Consider the following 24163-nt stretch of genomic DNA (forward strand, 5'->3'; position numbering starts at 1 on the left):
CTCACTGACTAGATATTTTAATGTGGTAACTCCAGGGAGAAAACATTGTTTTGTGCAGGAAATTTGACATCCTCTGTGCAGATAGAGCACTGGACTTGCAAAGGATTCTTTTTCTGTTCCTCTAAAACCAAATCTGTGGCAAGATGTTTGAAATCACCAGGACGCTTAGTGCTGCTTTGTTAAATAATGAGGTAATATTTTGTCACATCTTCTGGGCAGTATTTTGTTTTTCTTTTTCTTTTTCTTTCTTCTCCATTTGCTTAGAAAGGATTCCATCCTCAAACTGAAATTTAAAAGAAAAGAACAAAAAAAATAGATATCATCCTTCGCTTTATTTTTAAGGATAGTCCCTTCAATCATTTGGATAGCAGGATTGTCTTTTATTTGTGGTTTTAATCAGCTGCTGTTGCCTAGGACATTATACCACGTAAGGCACAGAGTAGGTAGTTATTAACGCTGAATTGGCTTCAAGTATAGTCCATCTGGGCTGTGTATGAGAAAGCTTGCTGGCGGTTCCTGATGTTAAGATACCCGCAATCTTTAGGATGTATGCATGGTGGTGAGGGACACAGTGCTATGAGATCACTTCTTTTAAGGGAAACTGTCATTAATGAGTCCAGAAACTGCTCATTTATGGTAAGAAAGAAAGGGGGGGGGGAGCAGTGCTGTTTCATTTTATTTTGAAAATGGATTAGCAGCATTTTGAATCCAGTTTGCGGGGAGGGTGCTTGCATGAAATAATAGCTTTTTTATTGATGCTTAAAAGATTTTAGAGAAAATTTGTATCTTTACAAATTATGTCCTGTTCATCATGCAGTAGGCAGCCCCTCATCCTGAAAGATGAATAGACCTATTGGAAATCTGCTAATAGGATGGATTCCTCCCCCAACAATAGAATAATGCCTGTGTCTTTAATGAGAGGCCTCTATAGACACTTGTACATTTCTTCTTGTTTTCTTTAGGTTTATTTTTGTCATACCATTTTCTTTGTCTAGTTTTTGGATGATAATGTACAATACATGGAATATATGGGGTGTTTTTTTTGTATTGGGCAGTTATTTTTTTTATACTTTCTACTATTGCTGACTTTTTCAGACAAAAAGCTGGATCTTCTTCATGTCCTAAATCATTATTCAGTGCCTAAAGAAGTCTGCTGATGTGGAGGAAAGGTTGAAAATTCTTAATTCCCCTTTTAATTTTGTTAACCTCTCAGTGAAGCTTTAATTTAAGATTAGCATTACAAATGAAACTTTCTCTGTGAACGTATAGTCTTACAATTGGGATGCATCTCATTATGACCTTGAATTTGTATATATTGTATTCATTTGTATATATTGAATTTTCAGTTTTGAAAATGTTCAGTTACCGTAATTATCTTTTATTTAAAAGAAACAATCAAAATTAAATGTGTAAAAGAAGGCAATGCAAGCTAGCAGTTATTTAAGCTATTCACAAGTATTACATTAATTTCTTCATTTTTCAGGAGGGGTACCACAATTCTTTGAAAACTCCTGTCTGCATTTTTTAATTTTTTATTATTACTATAAAAATACTGGGATTTCAATGGAATATAAATTTATAATGTAGTCCATGCTAATCTTTTGCTTTAATCTATGGAAAAATTGCTTTTTGCATTAAATGTTACTTCAGGTAGTGTTCAATTTATATATTTAAAACAGGGATTTACAGAGCATACATTTTGTAAAGAATTGTTGAACCCAGTTAATTTGAGTGCATTCTAATTAATAACGTAAGAGATATATTCATAGGGGGACCATATAGATTAATCTGATGAAAGCAATTTTTAATACATCAAATTTGATTATATATATCTTGCAATTCTAAGTGTAGCTGGACTTTAAAATAACTAAAGTTTATGTGTCAGATCATTTTTACTTTTAGTCTTACATCAGAACAGTTATACCTCATTAAAATAACATTTTCATTTTCTATATAAGCACGCTGCCTTTATGAAATACATAGCAACATTTATTATAATTGTCATTTATTAAATATTTAAACTGTTATTTCTATATCTGATATAGTTAATGTAAGTCAGGAATTTAGTAAACTAACGAGTAATATAATTACAATGGACAGTAAGTTTTTTCACATTTGAGTCTGGAAAGAAAATTAAGTATGCATTTGTCTGGAATTATAATGTGGCTAAAACAGTCTGGGTTTAAGAGGTATATTGAATTTGAAACATGATTGAGGTATAACATCTGCAGGTCAGGATGTTCATACTCTAGGTGTGGCCTGAATTTCCCCTCTGTGCATGTGTGGGGAGGTGTGGGCAAAATCCATGCATTTGTAATGTTCTTCAACTGTCCCTTAATTACTAGACACAAGCTGCAGTTCAGAAATCTGGTCTCTGTTGTTGTAGAGGTCACCAAATCATTAACATTGTCAATCTGGCAATAGCTAATTTCAATAGCACCTGATGTTGCAACGCCTCCTTTAGTTTCCCTAGCCAATCGCATCTCGCTTTCAGCTGACAGATGGTCCCATAAATGGATGTAAAAAGAAGAAGCTGCTAGCCAATTTCATCAAGGCTCTATTCAGTTGCTATCTACATTCTAAATTCAGGGGGCTTGAGGCACAGTGCTTGGGTTTTGGTTTTCTTCCTTTTGCTGCATCATATATCTGTCCTGTATATTTTGTGGATTTTTTTTTTAAAAAAAGATACAATAAAGCATTTAATTCCCTGAAACCATATCAGATCTTTAGAGGAATTGAAGCCTTGCAAGACCCATTATTTGCCATTAAGAATGGTTATGGTAGGTATTAGTAGTTTTTAAAATTTGTCTTTCATAATTTGTGTATAGAATATATCCCTTTCCACAAGTCTGCGTTTTCATCAGTCTGTGTTATCACATTAATTTAGTTTGCTCCCCTTGGTTTGCTTGTTAAATGTCTTTCTCCTGTCATTTCACTGCTTTTTTTTTCTTTTTCACATATGTAAATACTTGCTGAGCTTTTAATAAAAGCTAGTAATGGTGTGTTTTTACCTGATAATGCTGGTTATAGTTTTTGCTTTAAATATACCTAAGATTGCATTGGGCAACAGAAATGCTGAAGGAGGGGGCTGGGTGGTAAAATTTCCCACATTCACATGCGGGTAATACATATGCAAAATGGAATCCTTCAAAAAGAAATTATATAGAGAGGTAGTGCCTTGAAACAGATACTGTTTTGGTTTGGTGTATTGCGCAGTAGACACGGTATTTTTTTTTAAAAAAAGATAATGATTTATAGGAGCTTCAATAAATGCTGCATATTGTATTTCAAAGAGTTTCCTGTCGTGACCTCATAAAAAGAGGAGGCGGCTTGTATGTGTACCAGCGCCTAGTATATGCCGATGTGTTGTATCGTTGGGCAGGAGTTCTGTAAGAAGGAATGTCAGCTTTTACATAACATTCTTTTTGCTTTTGACACGGTGAGGGGCTGTAAGGGTCCATCTTTGTGATCACAGATGGAGTGGAATGGCTTGAAAATGGTAAGTGAATGCTAGGAACACATTGCTTTGAGGCTTTGTGCTGCTTGTGAATTGTGCTTGCTTAGGATAGCAGATTGTGAACTATAAATAAAATTATAGGCTATTTTGGTTTTTAATGAGGGCACCTGGGCATGTAATGTGTATGTGCAACTATTGTATAAATACAGATGAGTGTCATGGCATTGAGTGCTTCATTTCGTAAGCAGGCATCGGGTTGATCGCTGCTGACAGCCACAGTGTCTTTGTACTATATGCTCAGCATATGATGCCCTTTAATCTTCATTTGTGCTACACAAGTTGAACAGGAATCTAATGACTACTTGGACTGTTTCCTTGGAATCCTATGGCTGTTGTGAAACAAGAGTGCTTTCTTTTCTGTGGAAGGAAGTTAAATCCATTAATATGATAGTAGTATTTCTATTTTTAGCATATTCTTTTGCTAAAAAAAATACAAAACTGTCTGATTTTTCCCCCCTGCTCCCACACCCTTTCTTGCTGTTACTGCTGTTCTTACAGATTGTGCAAAATGTCTAGATCAAATGTAGACTTTTAACTCTTGACAGTATGAAGCAGATCATGAGGATGGAGGAAAGAGTAGAAGAAAGAAGCATTAACATTCACCTCATCCCTCCTACTTTTGTTCAAATTAAATATCTTACAGGCACCCCTGCCCCCCCCCCTGAATATTTATTATAAACTCAGAAACAAAGCTATGGTCTTTTGCCTATTCTTGTAGGATTTTCTTTGTCTAGCTGCTTGTTTTGATGGGTGTAAAACAAATAAGATTAGACTGAGCAGCCGAACTGAAAGCGATAGCTGGAGGAAAAGCCAGTGAAAGGTTGCCCGGGAAACGAGGATAGGGGAAGCTGAGTGGGGGAGCAGGTGGCAGTCATGTGGGAATACTGCAAACACTGAAAAAAAACAAATTCTGGGTCTACCTCAATTATCTTTGCTGTTCTTTGTGGCAGCCACAACTTTAATTTTTCTATATAAATAAGCATACAATTTTTCTCTTTTAAAATTGGTATATACAGATATATAAGTATAATCAACTCATACATATGGAGCCACACGAACACGTATCTTAACATACTATCCGTTCTTTTTCAACATTCTTTTTCTGAGGGTGGGGGCTGTTTATTATTGATATAAGTTCTGTATGCATGAATATATACATTGATGATAGGAAATGGTACATCGTAAATAGAGATGCTGAATGAAACTGCAAATTCATTCTCAAATTATTCATTAAATGTCAGTTCAGAACAGTACAGAAACTTATTCATGAGTATAGAAAATATATGAAAGTACAGTTATTTATATGTGGTATGAAATGCCATGGGTTTGTAGCTGAATTATCGCATAAAGAAAAGTATAGTTCTCCTTATTTATGTACTGTATTTATGTACAGGATAGTTTATTATTAAATTGTTTCTATTTTATTTAATTTTTATAATATCACTAAATTATGTCGCACTGGTTAGACTTGGCAAATTTCACCTTTCACTTGGTATATCCTAAACATGCAAGATGGACTTAAGTAGAAATGCTAAAATTTGTAAAATATGCAAAATTCACATTATTTTAAAACTGTTCTGAAGAATAATGCTTCTTCAGTTTTCATTGAAGAAGAGATTTGGCTTTCTCTGTAAAAAGGCAAGTTACGGAGATTCTGTGTATGTAATCTGATACTTTTTTATAGAAATGCCTATAAATATTTTAATTTTTCATACTGCATTTAAATTATCTAGCACCTTCCTCACCACATTCATCTCTGAATAGTTGCAGCAAGCAGTTCTATTGTTTTATTATTGTCCGTATTGCTTCTCTCTCTCTCTCTCTTTTTTCCCTTTTATATCTAATGGCAAAAGTTTCCAGAGTTTGTTTTTCCTCTTTTACTCTCCTAATCCCAAGATGTCATATATTCAACTGTCCAGAAATTAATATAATACAGATAGGTTCTGGATAGTATGCAGAAAGAGATTCTTCAATACATAAAACCCTATGAAGTCTCTTGATGTAAGAAAATTTGTGTAAAATTGATGTATTATTTACGATTATTATAGCACTATGACATTTATTGAAAAACTGAAAAGGCTGAAATTGTAATAGTAATGGATAGTGTGGATGTATAAACAGGAAATTCTTCCTACTATTCTATATTTAACTAATGAAGTTGGAACATATACGTAGAGAGATGCTCTTATTACTGGGCAAACATCCTTTCTTTGGTTTATTTCTCCTTCCCCCTGCGACCCCCCCCCATTTTTTGTATGTGTATTACTGTTATTGAGCTCTATTAAATTAAAGAAGAATCAAATAAACCTCTATTGGTAAATTATTTTTAAAAAGATACTAAAAAATAAATAGCTTCAAAGGAATGGCATGGTTATATTCAGTTCCTCATATGCAATAGCACTGAAAATCAAACTTGAACTTTGCTAGATAGTTTTTACTCTTTGGATGCCTTATATAGATCCTGAGTAATTTTCATTTCTTTTTCCATACTGTGGTCTCCATGAATTATGCTTTTCAAACTTAGAAATACTTAGTGTGGTATCATTGTTGTGAGGAGTTGCTCCATATGTTGCACTGTGTCTTCTTTTTGCTTGGCTTGTGGAGAGGTTATGGTTCTAGGTTATCAGGACAACTCATAAAGTAACTAGTGGCTAATTCTGGCATTTCATGCAGATCTTGAACAACATAATGGTTGAGCTACACTGAATATACTTGGAATTATTAAATATACATGTTTAGCATGGAGTCTCTCATTTTCCTTATTGTATAGCATTTACTATGTTATTATACGCCTTTGACTTTGGGGCATCTGACAGAATACCCTCTAATACACTGGCAAATACTGCAATGCAGTATTTTTTTCAATGTCATTGGGGTTTAGGGGGAGAAAATGCTGTTAGAAATAATATGCTGGGCTGAATCGTTAATGGGATCAATTTCTGTAAAATTGGCCAGTATGTTTTGGAAAGGAAATTATCCATCTTCTGCTTCTCCTCCGACTCTCCTCTCAGAGATATTAGAAGACTGAGTGGGGTGTGCATACCTCTGTGTGTATGTATGTGAACCTGTGCACATTTGTATTTCTGTCATTTAGTTGAATAAATCTCAGTACACTGGATTGTCTTTTAAAACAAAGCTGCATAAAATACAATTCTGTAATCTAAAAAAATATATATTGTTGAATATATTTTACCACTTTTTAGAAGGTACCAGTCCTACATTATCATAAGAAAAAAGTTTTTTTAAAAAAAATGTGTTCATTTACTATGCACTGGTCATGCCAGTGATACTCAAATGTATCTATCGCATGTTTATATTTATCTTATTTAATCTGCAAAACACTTTTGGGAACTAAAGATTTTTATAGGTCACTAGCTGCAAAGAAATCAGGGACATTTATATATTATGGCATAAATTGATTAACTTAGCTATTAGGGAAAAATAAAAGATAAAAATGAAGAACTAAAATTGATTAGTCCATGAAAAAGAGAACAATGAATTTTGACTTGCGTTAGAAATGTGTGTGAAGCTTTTGCTTTTTTTTATATTAAAAGAGTATTATTTACCCCTTCCCTTTAAATGATACCTCGAGGAAACAAAAAACAATGATTTGTAAAACATTTTGGCAATATAATGTAAATGCATTGGCTTTTTTAATGAAAAACAAAGCCATGTTATATATCAAAAGGATATATTTCATATTAATTGGAACTAATGGTTCTGCAACCATATATTCATTAAAAGTAAGGCAATTCATTTTATTTAATAACTAGGGTAGATTGCTTTACCTAATGCACAGTTTATGCCTATAGGATCTTGTAAGAAATAAAGAGGAAACTGAGATAATACCTGTCCATTAATAGAACTTTTTAATATAAGGTAGTAATCTCAGAGCTGGCAAATTTTGAAAAGGAGAAAGTCCAAATTAATTTGGATAAAAAGGCAGTGAGAATGTTAATGAAATAAGGTCAACTAAAGGTTCTGTGTTTTTTATTTGTGTTTGTTTTAGAAACACTGTGCAAATCTGGCTTTGCCTGTATTTGTGATCAGGAAATATGTATAATCCTGAAGTGCTCCTTTGTTGGTAAGGTGAATGCAATGGCTAGTCCCCTATTATGATGTACAAATGAGATGTCTATGGCCAGGCTTCTTAAGAGGTATTTTAATTTAAAATCATCTTATATAACTAAAAGAATTCAATCGGCATGTACATATCTATGTAATTAGGAGCATTAAATTTGGTATTACTGCAGTATAGTGTTTCAGGTGATATTTCAGTTTTGATAATAAAAAGGAAGTTCTTCTTTGACGGTAATGCAAATAAATATGGAAATTGTATAATCATTTGTAAGGCTTCAAGGAAAATCCATGCAAAGCCTTTTTTGTGTGCGCTTAAGTATGTGTTTTAATGCAGGACTGTGATACCAGTCGAACATTTCCTGTTGACAGAGAGCTTAAATTACAGTGCCTTAGGTATAATTGTTTATGATTAACATAGCATTTAGACACTGCTCTCTTTTATTACTCCTTTTTGATCAGATATTGTCCAAAATATTCCAGTATTGGGAAATTAGAAAATCTTTGAATGAAATAGTTACTTCATTTGTACTTTAGCAATCAGAATACTTCACTCTGCTTAGAGATTTTGACATTTGTCTGCCCTTTATAAAAAAAATTCTGAAAAGTTTCAGAGCATGTTTATCTTAAAAGTTGTGTCTGAAAATTATCAAACCAGTTTCACTGAAATACCCTTCACTATCAGGCTTAGTATTTACTAAACTCAGCTATAACAGACTCTTCAAAGTGATAAATAAGGGGTAAGATTTTTCTTAATCTTCTGTACAACATTTTATTTTTGTCTATTTTTAAAGACTAGGAATAAAAATTACAATTTCTCCAAACCTTACCCTACCTCCCAATTTATTCTAGGTCTAATTGCATGTGGCTAAAACACAAATGTATTTGATTATATGAAAGATGAGCTTTTAAAGTATCATTTTTTCAACCATTTCAGGTCATATACATTATAAAATAAATGGTTCCAGAAAGGGTTTTTTTTCCAAATCAAATTATAGCACTTCTAGTGTTCGTGGAAAGCACAAATGTACTTTTATAAATGCTAGTATCGTGATAATTAAGAATGATATATAACACAAGCATAGCATTAAGTCTCATTGACTTTGATATTTGAAGAATATTTTAGTCAAAACAATGTGAAAACAAATATGTTTGAGTACCGTATTCACCTATAGATCTGTAATATTAATTTTAATTCCTTTAGAGAAAAATTCCCACTGGCACCTTCAGTAATCTTTACCAAAATCTGTTTCAATATTCAGGTTATTTTAAAATGATCAAATACCAAATGAGCTAAGGTAAAATAAATAAATAAAAAGTAAAATGGCGAGAAAGAAGGTGAAACCATATAAAATGAAATTACTGAATTATTTTCACCAGTAATTGTGATGTGAAAGAATCAAATGCACATACAAAGAATAACATGACTATCAATATTGCTTTTAAATTAACTATCTACTATTTAAGGATACTTCAGATAACTACACTTTCCATTCCCATTGCATTGAAAATTGGATTTATGAATTATGGGGGGACGTGTACAGATTGGAATATATACTCTACCCACAAGCATCATATAACACCAAAAGAATTAAAAGCAATTGTTAAAAATTTACATCTAATTTATCTACAATTTTTTGAGATCATTCTGCTTATATGTGTTATTTGTACTTGCTTCCATGTGTTGTGTGAACATTTGTTTTCAAATGCTCTGTCCTAAAATAAAGCCAACTTTAAGGTTACACATATTTTTTGTGTTACACTGGTCTCCTGATTGGCTTACACTTCTGCATAAATGTGTACTGAGTATTATTTCTGATGATTGCTTGCACAAATATAGAGGCTTTTTACTAATACATGTCAGGCATATGCTAAGCAGTACTTGTTTAGAAATATGTTGCATATGAGACTTATTATTAAATGAAAATGCCTTTTTTTTCTTTCCTCTCAGAGCAGCTATTCTATGTAATTCACTATTGGACAGATCAACACAATTGATGTACTGATATACATGTACTAATTGAAACAGCTTTGACCATCAAGGAAAATAATACAGTTCTGACCGATATCATATGATTTTAAAATAGTTTTTTTTAAAAAAGCCAGTATTATTTCAGTATTATCTCCTTATACTGAAAAATGTATAATTAATGACTGGACATCAAGTTTGAACAGTCAAAAAACCATGGTATATATCAATCTGAAAAATGAACATATTTTTAATATCTCTCTGTTCTAATCCTAGATACGATTTGTGGGTTTAATATTTCATGAAATGGAAAACAGAACTTAAGTTTTCACTATGTTTGTTCTTATTCAAATTTAGTTAGATGTGGATGGATGAATTGTGAATTAGCAGTGTAATCAATAGATTAATGAAAAATGGTGGGGGTTTTAACCATAGTTTTACAGTTTCAGTTTGATTTCTAATATTGTCATATGTATGCAACAAAAATCAAGTGAAGGAATATGCATTCTTTCACAGAAAAATAAAACAGAATTTCCTGAAAATACAGGTAGTCCTTGTCTTACGAGCACAGTTGAGCCCAAAATTTCTGTTGCTAAGCAAGACATTTAAGTGAATTTTGCCTCATTTTACGACCTTTCTTACAACTGTTGTTAAGTGAATCATTACAGTTGTTAAGTAAATCCAGATTCCCCATTGACTTTGCTTGTCAGAAATCACATGACCCCAGGACACTGCAACTGTCATAAATATGAGTCAGTTGCCAAGTGTCTGAGTTTTGATCATGTGACCATGGGGATGGTGCAATGGTAGTAAATGTGAAAAATGGTCATAAATCATTTTTTTCTGTGCCATTGTAACTTAGAACTAAACAAACTTGTAAGTTGATAACTACCTGTAATCAGTGGTGGGATTCAAATATGTGAATAACCAGTTCTCTCTGTGGATATGCCACTTCCGGAAGTCCATTCTGGGCCTGGGCAACAAAAAATTAGCTATCATTTCTGCCGAACTGGTGCAAACTGGCTGAATCCCACCACTGCCTGTAATAATATACAACGTGTAAGGCCAGTTCTAGGCCAATTCACTCCACATGTACATGCAGGAAGCATCCACAATGGGTGGAAGGTGACCTCTTGCCAACCCATATTCTGAACTAATAAAAAGGACTCTTAAAGTCACATTCTGCATGCATAGAGTAGGCTTGAGCTACTTCTTAGCTGATGAAAGTGGCATATAGTGGCACTGAATCTCCCTGCATTTTTCTTGCTACAGTCCTTATCTCTCTTACTGAAATAAAATGTATAAACCAGAGAAATGGACAATAAATGAATTATTTTGTTTCTGATTGTCTCTAGCCAAAATATAGTTTTCATGTTTTATATTTTTATCTATTTTATGGTGTGCAGCATCATAATCTTTTATAACACTGACATTCAGCAATTATCTAAACAGAAGTTATTCCCTATTTTATTAACTGAAATCCTGATAGGACAGAATTTCAAATATGGAAGAAACTATATATAGTTGTCTTTGTAATGTACTTCAATTCTATCAAATGTGCATGCAATTTATCTGAAATTAATCTTTTAAGCGTATAGCAGTTCAATTCCTTCAGAATTAAGTATTTGCTTTGATTATGTGAACTTTTAATATTTCAGTATTAAAATTAGTATTGTTAACATTGATATGTAATTTCATGTACATATTTAGGAATTCTTAAAAATGAAAATATATTGGAAGATTTTATTTCTAATATAAATATTTGCATCAATATCAGTAATCACTTACAATGTTTATTTGATTTTTTGTGTATTGTTACAAATGTGTATTTTACAGCAGTGAAATATTTTATTCATATGCAAACTATAAATAAATTCATGTAGATTAACAACCTGCTTATTTAGGAAAATACAACCTATTGTTGCATTTTATCCCTAGAAAGGGACAAAGTTAGTAACAATTATAAAGCTTCATTGTTCCTCTAAATTAGGCATGTCAAACTGCCGGCCCATGGGCCGGATGCATCATGCTGAAACTGTACCCACCCCATTGCCAGCAATGGGGAAAAAGTCCCAATACGTTGCACGATGTCACGTGACGACATGAGTTTGACATGTCTGCTCTAAATCCTTTTTGTTGTTTGACCTTGAATTTAGAAGTTTGCTAAACTAATTATCTTTAAGCCATACCTATTCCATAGATCACTGTTGCTTTACCTATAGAATCAAAAAGGATTTTACGCTGATGCACTAATTTTATCTCTTCCTGAGAATTTCTCATCTATCCATGCTAATAGGACTTTCTGATTGCTAGCCTACATAATAGCAGTGTGCTTTTATAGCGAAATAAACTACCTGCTGGCAAGTTTTAGGTGGCAAATTTTAGTGGAAATTGGGGTTGAATTCAGCAGTGAACAAATTAGAAGGATTTTGTTTTATTGTGTTTTGGTTTTATCCCAAAGCACTCATTGGTGCAGGGTTTCAAAGAAGCAAGGATATTAAGATCATGTTTTTTGACTGGGCCAGGTTGTCAGATCCAAACCAAAAGTTGTAGGAAAACTGGAACCATAGAAGAAAAATTGAGAGAAAAAGTATAATGGATGCACAAGGATTGCTTTTATGGAATCTGTATATCTGCTTCCATTCATTGTTAGCTTTGCTATGCAAATTGAATTTATTGAGTTAACCTATTTTCTCAAGTCCTTACTTTGTTGCTTTGTTTATTAATTTCTTTGTTTATGCACCAGTTTGGTCTAGTCAGTGGTTAAGGAACTGTGCTAGAAAGCGGTAGACTGAGCTGAGGTTCTGCCAAATCCTGCCTTAGCCATGAAAGCCAAATGGATTGGCTTGGGGCCAGTCATTCTCTGTCAGCCCAACCCACCTCATAAGGTGGTTGTTTGGGGAAAATAGGAGAAGGAAGGTGGGTTGGATATGTTTGCCACCTTGAATTATTTGTGATAATAATAAAGATGGGATTGAAGTAGTGTATAAGACTTAGTGCTATTGCTATTCTTCCTCAAGGAAAAACCGTCCAGTTGCCTTTTGAAAAAACCCCTTTGAGACAACTATGACCTGGATGACTTGAGAATTTCCACAGATATATACTGTATATAATTGTTGTGATTCAGGGTCAGTCTGTGGGTTCGGCAGTTGGGTCAGACGACTCAGAGGAGGAGGAGGGGGTGTTGAAGAGCTTGCTGATGATGGCCTTGAGGCTCCGCAAAGCCCTCAGCCAGGCCCCTCCCACCTGGTCACGACGGAGACCCAGCTGTGTGAGCCTGACAGCGTGGATGAAGATGACCCACAGCTGGCCCTGTTCAAGGACGCCCGACGCAGGAGGCAGTCAATCAGGAGTAAACAGAGGAAGGCAATGGGGCACCTCGGAAGGAGGCAGAGAGAAGCCACGCCCTGAACTGTATAAAAGGGGAATGTGTGGGAGGGCTGGTTTGCTGAAGGCAACCGCTTGAATAGTTCCTGTTTCATGGTTGGTGTCTGTTTTATGTTAATAAATTTGGCAGGCTTTATTCCAGCCTCTTGCCGTTTGTAAAGGGGTTGTCCCTGCTTTTTCTGCAGGGCCGGTAGCAGGCTGGTACAGAACAATAATTGCAATTAAGCCAAGAATTGTAACTGCTAAATACAGCCCCCCATTTGAGTTTGGTGTGTGCGTGTGTGTGTGTGTGTGTGTGTGTGTGTACACCAATATGGATGGTAACACTTTTTAAAAGTACCCATTTATCCCATATATACTCAGGGATAAGCAATTCCAGATAAACTGACCCTCAAATTGTAAGCAAAATACCATGGAAAAGGCATCCATTGAAAAGTCCACTGTGAAAAATAAGACAATGAAAACGATGAGGGTTAGCTTAGCGACTGATGGCACCTTTTTCATAGTATTTTGGTTAAAAAGTTGAGCATCAGCTTATCCACAAATGAGTTTATACTTCAGCATGTATAGAAACTTCATACAGTTGTGTTCAGTTGTTGAAAATAAGTTATCCTCCTAGTGTTTCTATAGACAAGAAAAATACCAGTAAGGGAAATTTTTGATCTCAGAAAAGCATTTGATACGTGCATCTTGTGCTTTCTGAATTTTAAAATTTTGTTTAAAATATTTTATTTAGTTAATTATATACAATATTTTATATATTTGCACAATTAATATATATTTGTACAATAAAATAAATTGTATGGCTGTCAGTTGTAATTGGACTTATTCCAAAAAATAAAAACAAAAAATCAACCATTTTTCCAGATTTCAGATTCTTTTAAAAAGTTAAAAGGGTTTTTTTATTAGTAAGAGCCAGCAAATATCCGAGCAGTCACTATTTTAAATATTTCAAAATCTTCAGTTTCATTGAATATTAAATATTGTAATTAAATATTCTAGTGGTCACTACTAGGAATTTTTTTACCCTTGTATTTTACTAAAATAATCAGCACTTAATTGTTTATACAGTCAGCAGTAATTTCCTGTTCTAGGTAAATTATTTTACTCTTATGTAGAGTTAGGGTTTTCTTAATCAACAAATGTTTTCTATCCATTGTTGTATTCTTTGTATTCTTTCCTATCCAGTTCATTTATCTGTTATATTTAACTTTAGATTTTCCTTTGTTTGTTCTGATATTGCAAAACTTTTATTTTGACTCTTGTTAAGTGTTGTACACTTCAGTTAACTCAAGAATGGAACCCTATTCCCATGTCAATATGCGACCAGGTGGGATTTGTTATGATGTTCATTAGGTGTTGGGTGTTGTGTTATGAGTGACACAATGAGCATCAGTTTGCCAGGATAGTATGTCCATCATTATTTCTTTGAGTTCTTATATGGTTGTTTTTGTGTCATCAGATATAGTGTTTTGAAATTACAACCCTTCTTTTAATTAATTTATATTTTTCCAAACATAGGATCTTCTCCAAGGATTCTTGGTCTTTGCTATTTAATGTCCAAATTATTAGTATTTCTAGGAGTATTACTCCTAGAATTAGGAGTATTAGGTATTTCTTCATCAGATATTGAATAGTTTGTTTCTCTTGGAACCCAGTAAATTCTTAACAATTTTATTGAAAGGCATATTTTTTTTCCTTCTTATTTTCTGATGTTCAGTATTCATTCCCAGTATTTAGATACATTTAGAAAACCAAAGCTTGGACACTGTACCTTTTTTCTCCTTGTGATGTCTCCGTAGTTCAGAATTCTCTCTCTGTGGATCATATTCTTTTTCAAAGTAGGATATATCTCTTTTATTTCAAAAAATGAAATAAATGAATAAATAACGAAGCAATAAAATGTTATCACTTTCCTGAAATATGAGGGTCTAGTTCAGACATGTCAAACTCGCGACATCACGTGACGTTGCACAACATATCGGGACAGTTTTGCCATTGCTGGCAATGGGGTGGGCGCAGCTTACACATGACGCATCTGGCCCATGGGCCGGCAGTTTGACACCCCTGGTCTAGTTGATAGGTAGTCCCTGAACTAGGGTTCGGAGATTGAAAGAGCAATGATTTGTGAAGAAGAAATTGGAAGAGCCCAACCTTAGCACCGAAGGGGGTGGGTATGGTTGGGCAGGAGGGCCTTAGATTTCAATAATCCTATTACCCAAATTTGTGTAACCCTTTTCAAAACAAAATAGGAAATAAACAGAGTTTAATGTTTCATCTTCATTTCTGTTTTTTTTATATTATAGATATATCGATTTGGGGCTTTTGGGAATACTCAGTGCCACACTTAGTTGCTTTTGTGTTTGTTTACTATAATACACTTCTCATCTAATTCATAATATTCTAATTAATATCATTAATCTAAATCCAGTTATTTATTTAGCTGCATGCCCATTGTTTTATTCAGTAAATAAGAGTTATGTTTCTTTCAAAGGGAGATCATAGTTGCCAAAACAATTCTAGAAATCCTTAAAGTTATTATTATTGTGATTGGTCACACAATCAGACAGATGTGTAAACTGGATTTGGCACAATCTGTTGAATCCTGATGTGGCCGTTGATAGTGTTAAAAATATCACAGAATGTAACCTGTTCCAAATAAAGCTGACTTTTGCAATTGACTGATGGTTATTTGTTAATGCCAGTGGTATTCAAGTGGTGCTCCAGATGTTTTGAAATTGCACCCAAGGTACCTATTACTACCTTTGATTTCTTTTGCCATAGTCATTCTATTTGTAGATCTTTATATTTTGTGTTTTTCTTCAATTCTTTCTCTTCCCTTCTGCTGTCTCTAGTACTATCGTCTCCATTATCCAGATTTTTTTGTCTTTTTTATTGATAGTTGTTAATTCTGGGATATTATGTGGCAGATATTTGTCTATTTGAATTCTAAAGTCCCAGAGCACATTGGCTTCTTCATTTTCTATTCCTTTTGTCTATTTTATGGTCCCACCAGTTCTTGCTTGCAGGCAAATTGTATATTATTCACCATATATATTCTGTGATTGCTTTAGGGATGATGATACTATTATTATATAAAGCAACATTGGTGTTATATTAATTTGACCATACCTACACAAATTAAGTATTGCAGTATTTTATAATATGTTATGTTAGCCTACCTGTTAAGCACATTCTCATGAGTTTAGCCTTCAGAAAATAGCCTTTCCCTGATCTGGACCTCATTGTAGTTTAAAAATATATATAAATGGAGAAAAGGGATGAAAGAGGGGAAAAGAGACAGAGCCGGTTCAGTGTTTTTCCCTTACTTTGAGGCCTTTTCCTCCCATTTTTCTTAATTTAACATTATTTTGAACAGTCAGTAGGAATTTTTTAAGAGTTATATGAACTCTTTGCCTCTTTGTACTTCAAAAAATCTGTAGATATAGGAAAGTCCTATGCAGTTACAAAGAACATCACAATAATAATTTGTACTGAGGGAAAAGGTTTTGGAGGTTGTTATATAGATTTATTAACTCATCAGGCTTGAAGACCCCCAATCTGTTTTACACTACATATGAAATAAGGTTGGAAGAGAAGGGTTTCTTTTGCATGGCTTTTACCTATTGCAAGGAGATAATTGTGTTAGCTTGCTGTTGTGTAAAAATAGTAGCTTTGTCTGTATTTTGTGTAGTCTCTTGAAATCTTCTTGATAAACATATATATGTTGCAACTGACACATGAAAAGATAAGTAGCTTTTATTTTTTAAATCTTAACTAAAACATTATTTCAAAGCATGGCAATACACAGATCTTGTTTGCTCATAGTTAGCAAAAAGATGTAATGCTAATTGTATCTTCTCAAATCAGGATTGAATGAAGAATGTTAATTTTAGAAAAGCTGTAATCCATCTGAACTTGATAAAACCAGCTGTCATAATTTAGGTCACCACAGTTTTTAAGTCAAGAAACTGCATTTACTTATTGCCAAATAATCAAAACTTTGGGAAGTTCACAAACATGACATATTCAAACATGACTTCTTTTCCATGTTCAGATACTCTTGTTGTTAGCTGCGAAGTCATGTCTGACCCATCGCGACCCTATGGACAATGTTCCTCCAGGCCTTCCTGTCCTCTACCATCTTCTGGAGTCCATTTAAGCTCACGCCTACTGCTTCAGTGACTCCATCCAGCCACCTCATTCTCTGTCATCCCCTTCCTCAATCTTTCCCAGCATTAGGCTCTTCTCCAGTGAGTCCTTCCTTCTCATTAGGTGGCCAAAGTATTTGAGTTTTAGCTTCAGGATCTGGCCTTCTAAAGAGCAGTCAGGGTTGATCTCCTTTAGGACTGACCGGTTTGATCGCCTTGCAGTCCAAGGGACTCGCAGGAGTCTTCTCCAGCACCATAGTTCAAAGGCCTCAATTCGTTGGCGCTCAGCCTTTTTTATGGTCCAGCTTTCACTGCCATACATTGCAACTGGGAAGACCATAGCCTTGACTATACTCTTACTGTGAATCTAAGTATTAAGTGCGTCCACATTCGTTTTGCTTTGATACTAAGCAAAGTGTCTGGGCAAGGATATGCAAATGGAGACACCCAGTAGTAGTTTTCAAGGCAAGGATGTGAGCTTTAAAAAGATGTGGCTGCAAAGTGAGCATTGTACTTGCTCCCATTTGTTCCAAAGCGTCTCGCAAAAAATGTGCAGATCCATATATCTGTGCTTGTGCATACCACACAAAAACACGTTTTGTCAGGTATGCCATTTTGTAAGCATACCTGCTTATAAATGAAACTGCTTTATATCAAATCAGACCATTTAATCAGTCATATTCATTATCATCTGTATAGATTATAAGCAGAGTTTCTCAGTGCTATGTAAATATGTTAGAGATTGAATTTAGTACTATGTATATCCAAAGCATCTTAACCTTTGTTCAGATGTTATCTTCTTCTGAATAGATGTTCTCATTCCCATTGTTTCTTTTGAAATGGTAAAATAGTAGGGTGTATGAGTGATCTTTCTGTCAACTCTAGTTTGCATTTACAATACGGTTATGTTGCATTTTGTTACTTTTCTTCCAGGGTACATTATCCCATGCCAGATGTTGAGTTTAATGCAGGTAATGGCTGTTACTGCTCAGTGGAAAATTTGAATTTGGATTGTATGTTGAACCTATATTAGTTGAGGATATATTGTATTTATTCTGACCAACATGATTTGCATGTTGGTATGCTCCTGGTTCCATCATTCTCCTTGTGAATTAAAATAATTGCTATGTATAGGAATAAAATGCCTTCCTGGAGAAAGGAAATTTTGCCATTGTTACATGTCTTTTTCATAGCACACTAAAAAATATTGTAATACATTTGAATGTGAGCCTTTTCTTTAAAGAAGTGTGTAAAAGCTTTAACTTGAATAAGATGCTGTCACCAGAATAATCTCTGATGTTCTGTTTTAATTTTATTGTTGATTCGTTGATTGATTTGCTGCCTACTCACCAAATGACGTTAAGGAGTGCTTTTTAGAATTAGATAATATATAAGTTGTTATAGGCAGAAATACACTTTCACTATTCCTGCTTTACACTTTAATTTGAATTGAATTGAATTGAACCTTTATTATCAAAGTACAACCATGTATACATTGAGATTGTCTGAGCCTCCCTTCGTTCCCCCCCCCACAACTCACAGTGACAATAAACCCACCATCTTGTTACACCATGTGAGTTAATTGCACAACACACCGGCCTTGCAAGTCAGTCATACATAAAGTTATTTCCCGTTCAAGAGCCTGACAGCCCATGGATAGAAGCTGTTCTTCAGCCTGTTGGTACGGCTGGCTTTACTCCTGGATCTCCTACCCGATGGTAGGAGAGTAAAGAGGTACCAACCAGGCTGTGAGTTGTCCCTGAGAATTTTCCTTACTCTTCCAAGGCAGCAAGCCCTGGCGATTTCATCCAGTGGTATCAGGACAGCCCACGATGTTTTGTGCTATGCTTACCACCCTCTGTAATACTTTCCTATCCGCGGCTGGCCAGCATGCCAAACCACAACACAGTGCGAGAGGACACTATAGTAGACCAGTAAAAGAAGGTCATTAGCCGTTGTTCTACCCTGTTCTTCTGCAAGACCCTGAGGAAGTGGAGTCTCTGTTGGGCCTTTCTGGCCACCTGGGTTGTATTGACTTTCCAGGTAAGATCTTCACAGAGGTAGACTCTCTCCATACAGCCCCCCCCAGTGTAAAGTGGGGCAGGTTCCTCTCTTTTCTTCCAGAAGTCTAGCATTTCCTTTGTCTTGTCGATGTTCAGGTGCAAGTTCTTTGCTAGATACCATGAGGATAGTTTTTGTACCTCCCCCCTGTACGCTGTTTCATCTCTACCTGTAATAAGACCCACTATGGTGGTATCATCTGCGAACTTAATTATCACAGTAGATGGGTCAGACGATACACAATCGTATGTGTACAGTGAATACAGGTGACTTAATGGTACACAGTAATATAAATCTATGTAGTGCCAGCTTTTAAAATCCTGACATTATGTACTGAACCCTAGGCTACAACTAAAACTAACATTTTGTTACTCAAAAATCAAAACTTGAAATAATTTATATTAATATTGGATTGTTTTTACCCAAAAAGTGCTTTCACAAATAAAAAATTCTTGTCTTGAATTTGAGGTGGGGAATGAAAAAGGTGCACTTTAACAAAGCAGTTTATTATATAAAATGTAATATTTGGGAGATATTGGATTTAGCTGTGGGCAAAACTGTTCTTAAACTTCATTTTCCCTTTCATTTTGTGTTCATGATAAATAAATAATAGGAAATGTAATTGTGCCATTTAGATGGTGTAATAAAAACTGTAGTTGACATTGTAATCTGACAATTCTATTTTTAAAATGTGTGTTTAGATTCTTGATAGCTTCCACAAAATTTTGTGGATACTGGCCCAGTTCAGAAATAGGCTTTTAAAATGCTATTTGTTCATTTATTCTCTAGCACAATATTGGTTTAGCTTTTGATACATTATTAAAATGCAGATCAATAACTAATAGCATACAAAGAAAATATTACAGTTCCATAAAAACTAAACATTTTCTCCAGTGTTTTCAATAGCAGATATAGCTAGACAATTTTATATATGTGTGCTCAAAAAATGTGGGAATTAAAGAGCTCTATTTAAACCTGACTAGATCATTAGTTTTTGAATTTATCTTGTAAGAGATTTTATTCTTCACACTAGTTAAGATATGAAGATAAAGATGGAGGTAAAAAACAGCACATAATACTTCTGCCCATTAATTAATTACACCTTGCTGTGTTCCACTTTGTCTTCCATTTGTTATGAAAACTAACTTAACAAATAATGCCCTCATTTACAACCTTCTGTTGGAGGATAGTTGAAGTAAATTTGTAAAATTTTAGACTACTGCAACACCCTTTACATGGGCTATATGCCCTTGAAAGGCATTTGGAAACTGTGTGGCTGATAAATGGTGCCAGAAAATGCAGCACATGTAACACTAGTACTACGGGTGCTGCATTGGTTATTGGTATATTTCAAGGTGCTGGTTGTCACCTTTTAAACCCTACATGGCTTGGGATCAGGTTATGTGATGGACCACCTTTTTCCAAGATTCTTTATCCAGCCAACTCAATCCAGCAGATTGGGCATGCTGCAGATCCCTTTAGCCAAAGAGAGTCAGCTAGTGGGACTGAAAAGATGGGTCTTTTCTGCAATAGCCCCTGCTTCATGGAATATCCTATACTTGGAGATTAAAATGGCTGCAATCCTATCTAAAATCGTCCCAATCCTGTCTAAAAGCTGGTTGTGTTCCTGAGCTTAGGTGAGTGGTGGTGAACCTATGGCACGTGTGCCAGAGGCGGCACTCAGAGCCCTCTGTGTTGGCACGTGTGCCACCGCCACTGCCGCCCGGAGCAGGAGCCCCACCCAGCACAAAGGAGGCGAAGCGCCGACTAGCCAGCTCGAGTAGAGGTGGCAGAGCAGAGCTCACCAAGCATTGTTGATTGGTGGACTGGAAGAAAAGGGAGGGAGAAGCATTTTACACACTTGCATGCACACACTGGGCCACGAGCATGCACGCACTGCAAATGGGGCACGGCTAGTGCCTGCATGATACTCACTAGCCCTGCCCCTTTCTTACGTGGTGCAGCGCCTTGTATCTGCACCCCGCAGCGCGGCCGTGGCCATTGCGCCTTGCAGCATGGTGGCCCATTTTTGCACCCTCGGTTTTTGCGTGCCAGATGCGGTACTCAGAGGTGCCTCCCTGCCCCCCCCCCCCGAGGGCACCAGAATGCTGATGCAGCCTTGGCACTTTGTGATAAATAAGTGGGTTTTGGGTTGCGGTTTGGGCACTCAGTTTCTAAAAGGTTCGCCACTACTGGCTTAGGTTGTTGAGTGTGCTAAGACTGGTTCTCAAACTGTGGTCCTCAGAACCCTGAGGGGCTGCCATGTCATCACAGGCGGTATGTGAACAATAGGATAGGATAGGATAGGATAGGATATCTTTATTGTCATTGTGTATCACAACAAAATTAAGTGTAGTGCACACTACACACAAATAAAAACCACAAGTAAAAACATTATATACACACATCCTTCACATTCTATTCACCATTGCACTGCCTCTAATATTGCACTTCAATGTTGCACTATATACAGTAATATTTAATATGGTTACAGTTCTGGGATAAAAAATATTTTTCAGCCTATTTGCCTTTGTTTTTATTATCCTGTACCATCTGCCAGATGATAATAGTTCAAAAAAAGAATGTCTGGGATGAGATGAATCTTTGAGAATGTTTTGAGCTTTCCTACGACAACAAGAACTGTACAGTTCATCCAGGGGGGAGAGGGCAGCCAATAATCCTCTTGGTGATGGTAATGACCCTCTGGAGCGCTTTCCTATCTGCTACGGTGCAGTTGGCAAACCACCCACAAATGCAGTAGGTTAGAATGCTCTCTATGGAGTAACAGTAGAAGGTCACCAGCAGTTTTTCATTCAGTTGTTGTTTCCTGAGAAGTCTCAAGAAATATAATCTTTGCTGGGCCTTCTTAACCAATGCTTTAACATGAGCACTCCAGGTCAGGTCCTTCTTTATGGTAACATCCAGAAACCTAAAGCTGGCCACCCGCTCCACATGGTCTCCACTGATGATCAGGGGCTGAATGTCTGATTTATTCCTACTATGATCTACTATAAGCTCGTTGGTCTTAGTAGTATTGAGATCCAAATCATTGTCTTTGCACCACAAGAGCAACCGCTCCATCTCATCCCGGTAGGTAGACTCATTCACCTTGGAGATAAGCCCCACCACTGTTGTATCATCTTGAAACAAGAGAGACAGATAAGTTAACACAACTTGAGATTTTTAGTAATATAATAGAAAGGAAAATGAGACTTTCTTTTAACATATTTTCTCTGCATTTAACGTGGGTAATGATTGGTAGCAGATGATACCACTCTAATGGCAGAAAGTGAAGAAGAACTAAAGAGCCTCTTGGTGCGAGTGAAGAAGGAGAGTGCAAAACTTGGGTTGAAACTTAACATTAAGAAAACCAAGATCATGGCATCCGGCCCTCTCAATTCCTGGCAAATAGATGGGGAAGAAATGGAGGTAGTGACAGATTTTATTTTCCTGGGCTCCAAGATCACTGCAGATGGGGACTGTAGCCAAGAAATTAAAAGACGCTTGCTCCACGGGAGGAAAGCCATGACAAATCTAGACAGCACACTAAAAAGCAGAGACATCACCCTGTCAGCAAAAGTGCGTATAGTCAAGGCTATGGTCTTCCCAGTTGCAATGTATGGCAGTGAAAGTTGGACCATAAGAAAGGCCGAGCGCCAAAGAATTGAGGCCTTTGAGCTATGGTGCTGGAGAAGACTCCTGCGAGTCCCTTGGACTGCAAGGCGATCAAACCGGTCAGTCCTAGAGGAGATCAACCCTGACTGCTCTTTAGAAGGCCAGATCCTGCAGCTAAAACTCAAATACTTTGGCCACCTAATGAGAAGGAAGGACTCACTGGAGAAGAGCCTAATGCTAGGAAAGATTGAGGGCAATAGAAGGGGACGACAGAGAATGAGGTGGCTGGATGGAGTCACTGAAGCAGTAGGCGTGAGCTTAAATAGACTCCAGAAGATGGTAGAGGACAGGAAGGCCTGGAGGAATGTTGTCCATGGGGTTGCGATGGGTCGGACACGACTTCGCAGCTAACAACAGCAACAAATGATTGGTATGAATAATACAATTCCTCAAAATCATCAATATATTAATTTAGATGATGCCAATCAAATCTAAATTCAGTTGTGATGTTGCAAGTGTTTATATATTTCATTTAATTCATTTTCCCCATTTTTAAACAGATTAAGAAGAATCTGTATTATAACTGCACTTAATATTTTAAAATTTGTAATTCTATGTATAATTTTATAGATTATATAATGCATATTATATTTACTATAAATACATTAAGTACCTTTACCTTTATTAAATACATACAGTATACTGTGCATCCAAATTGCATGCCTTTTGTGTGTGCACTGTCTTTATGACTGTGAGTTCAATCACCCACTCCTTAGACCCATACTCCTCCTAGCTTTTTAAAAAGGCCCAGAGGAGTGTCATGAGTGGGTTCTACAATACTATATTCCTTAAGTTTTGTCCATCTGATTCAAGTTGCCTGTGGTTTGGACAGAACAAAATGTAAAGTGCTTTGCTTTGTCTGGGTGTGGCTGATACAAAACCCAAAACAGTGTCAAATATTCTGTGAAAAGGAAAAAGTGGGATTCAGAATAATCCTCTGCTACAAAGATCTAGATGGACATTGGTAACTTTAATCCTTCTTAAACTGGCTGTGCTCTTGGAAATGGAAGTGGTATAAGTTTTGTGTTTAAAGGGAATGTGAAAAGAGACTATAATTTTTATTTTATCTCTCATACAAAACATTTTTCGTCAGTTACCTGTTCCAAGGCAGAAGGACCTGATGCTAAATAGTTTATAATTAATGCCAAAAGTGCACTTTCAAAATGTTTTTAATTAACTTCTTCTAAGCCTCATGACTATGCCAACCCTAACCTTGTCTCCATTTACCCTAAAACAGATAGACCTCGAGGTAAGAACCTAATGGAGCCTGCCCATTAGGATCTTAAGTCAAAAAAATTTGTCAAATGAATCAGACTCAATTTTACA

General features: G+C 35.7%; 1 protein-coding gene across 1 annotated transcript in view; it reads left to right on the forward strand.

The window, feature by feature from the left end:
* Positions 1–451: 451 nt before the first annotated feature.
* ELAVL4 (ELAV like RNA binding protein 4) overlaps positions 452–24163 on the forward strand; it is a gene marked incomplete at its 3' end in the record, with an annotated part of 91374 nt that continues 67662 nt past the window's right edge. The window contains exon 1 of the mRNA XM_081323194.1: positions 452–636. Within this exon, the coding sequence (XP_081179320.1) occupies positions 520–636 (117 nt within the window). The 5' untranslated portion in view covers positions 452–519. The remainder of the gene's footprint in view (positions 637–24163) is intronic.

This window comes from Vipera berus, assembly GCF_964194415.1.
Source record: "Vipera berus genome assembly, chromosome: 3".
Lineage (NCBI taxonomy): Eukaryota > Metazoa > Chordata > Lepidosauria > Squamata > Viperidae > Vipera > Vipera berus.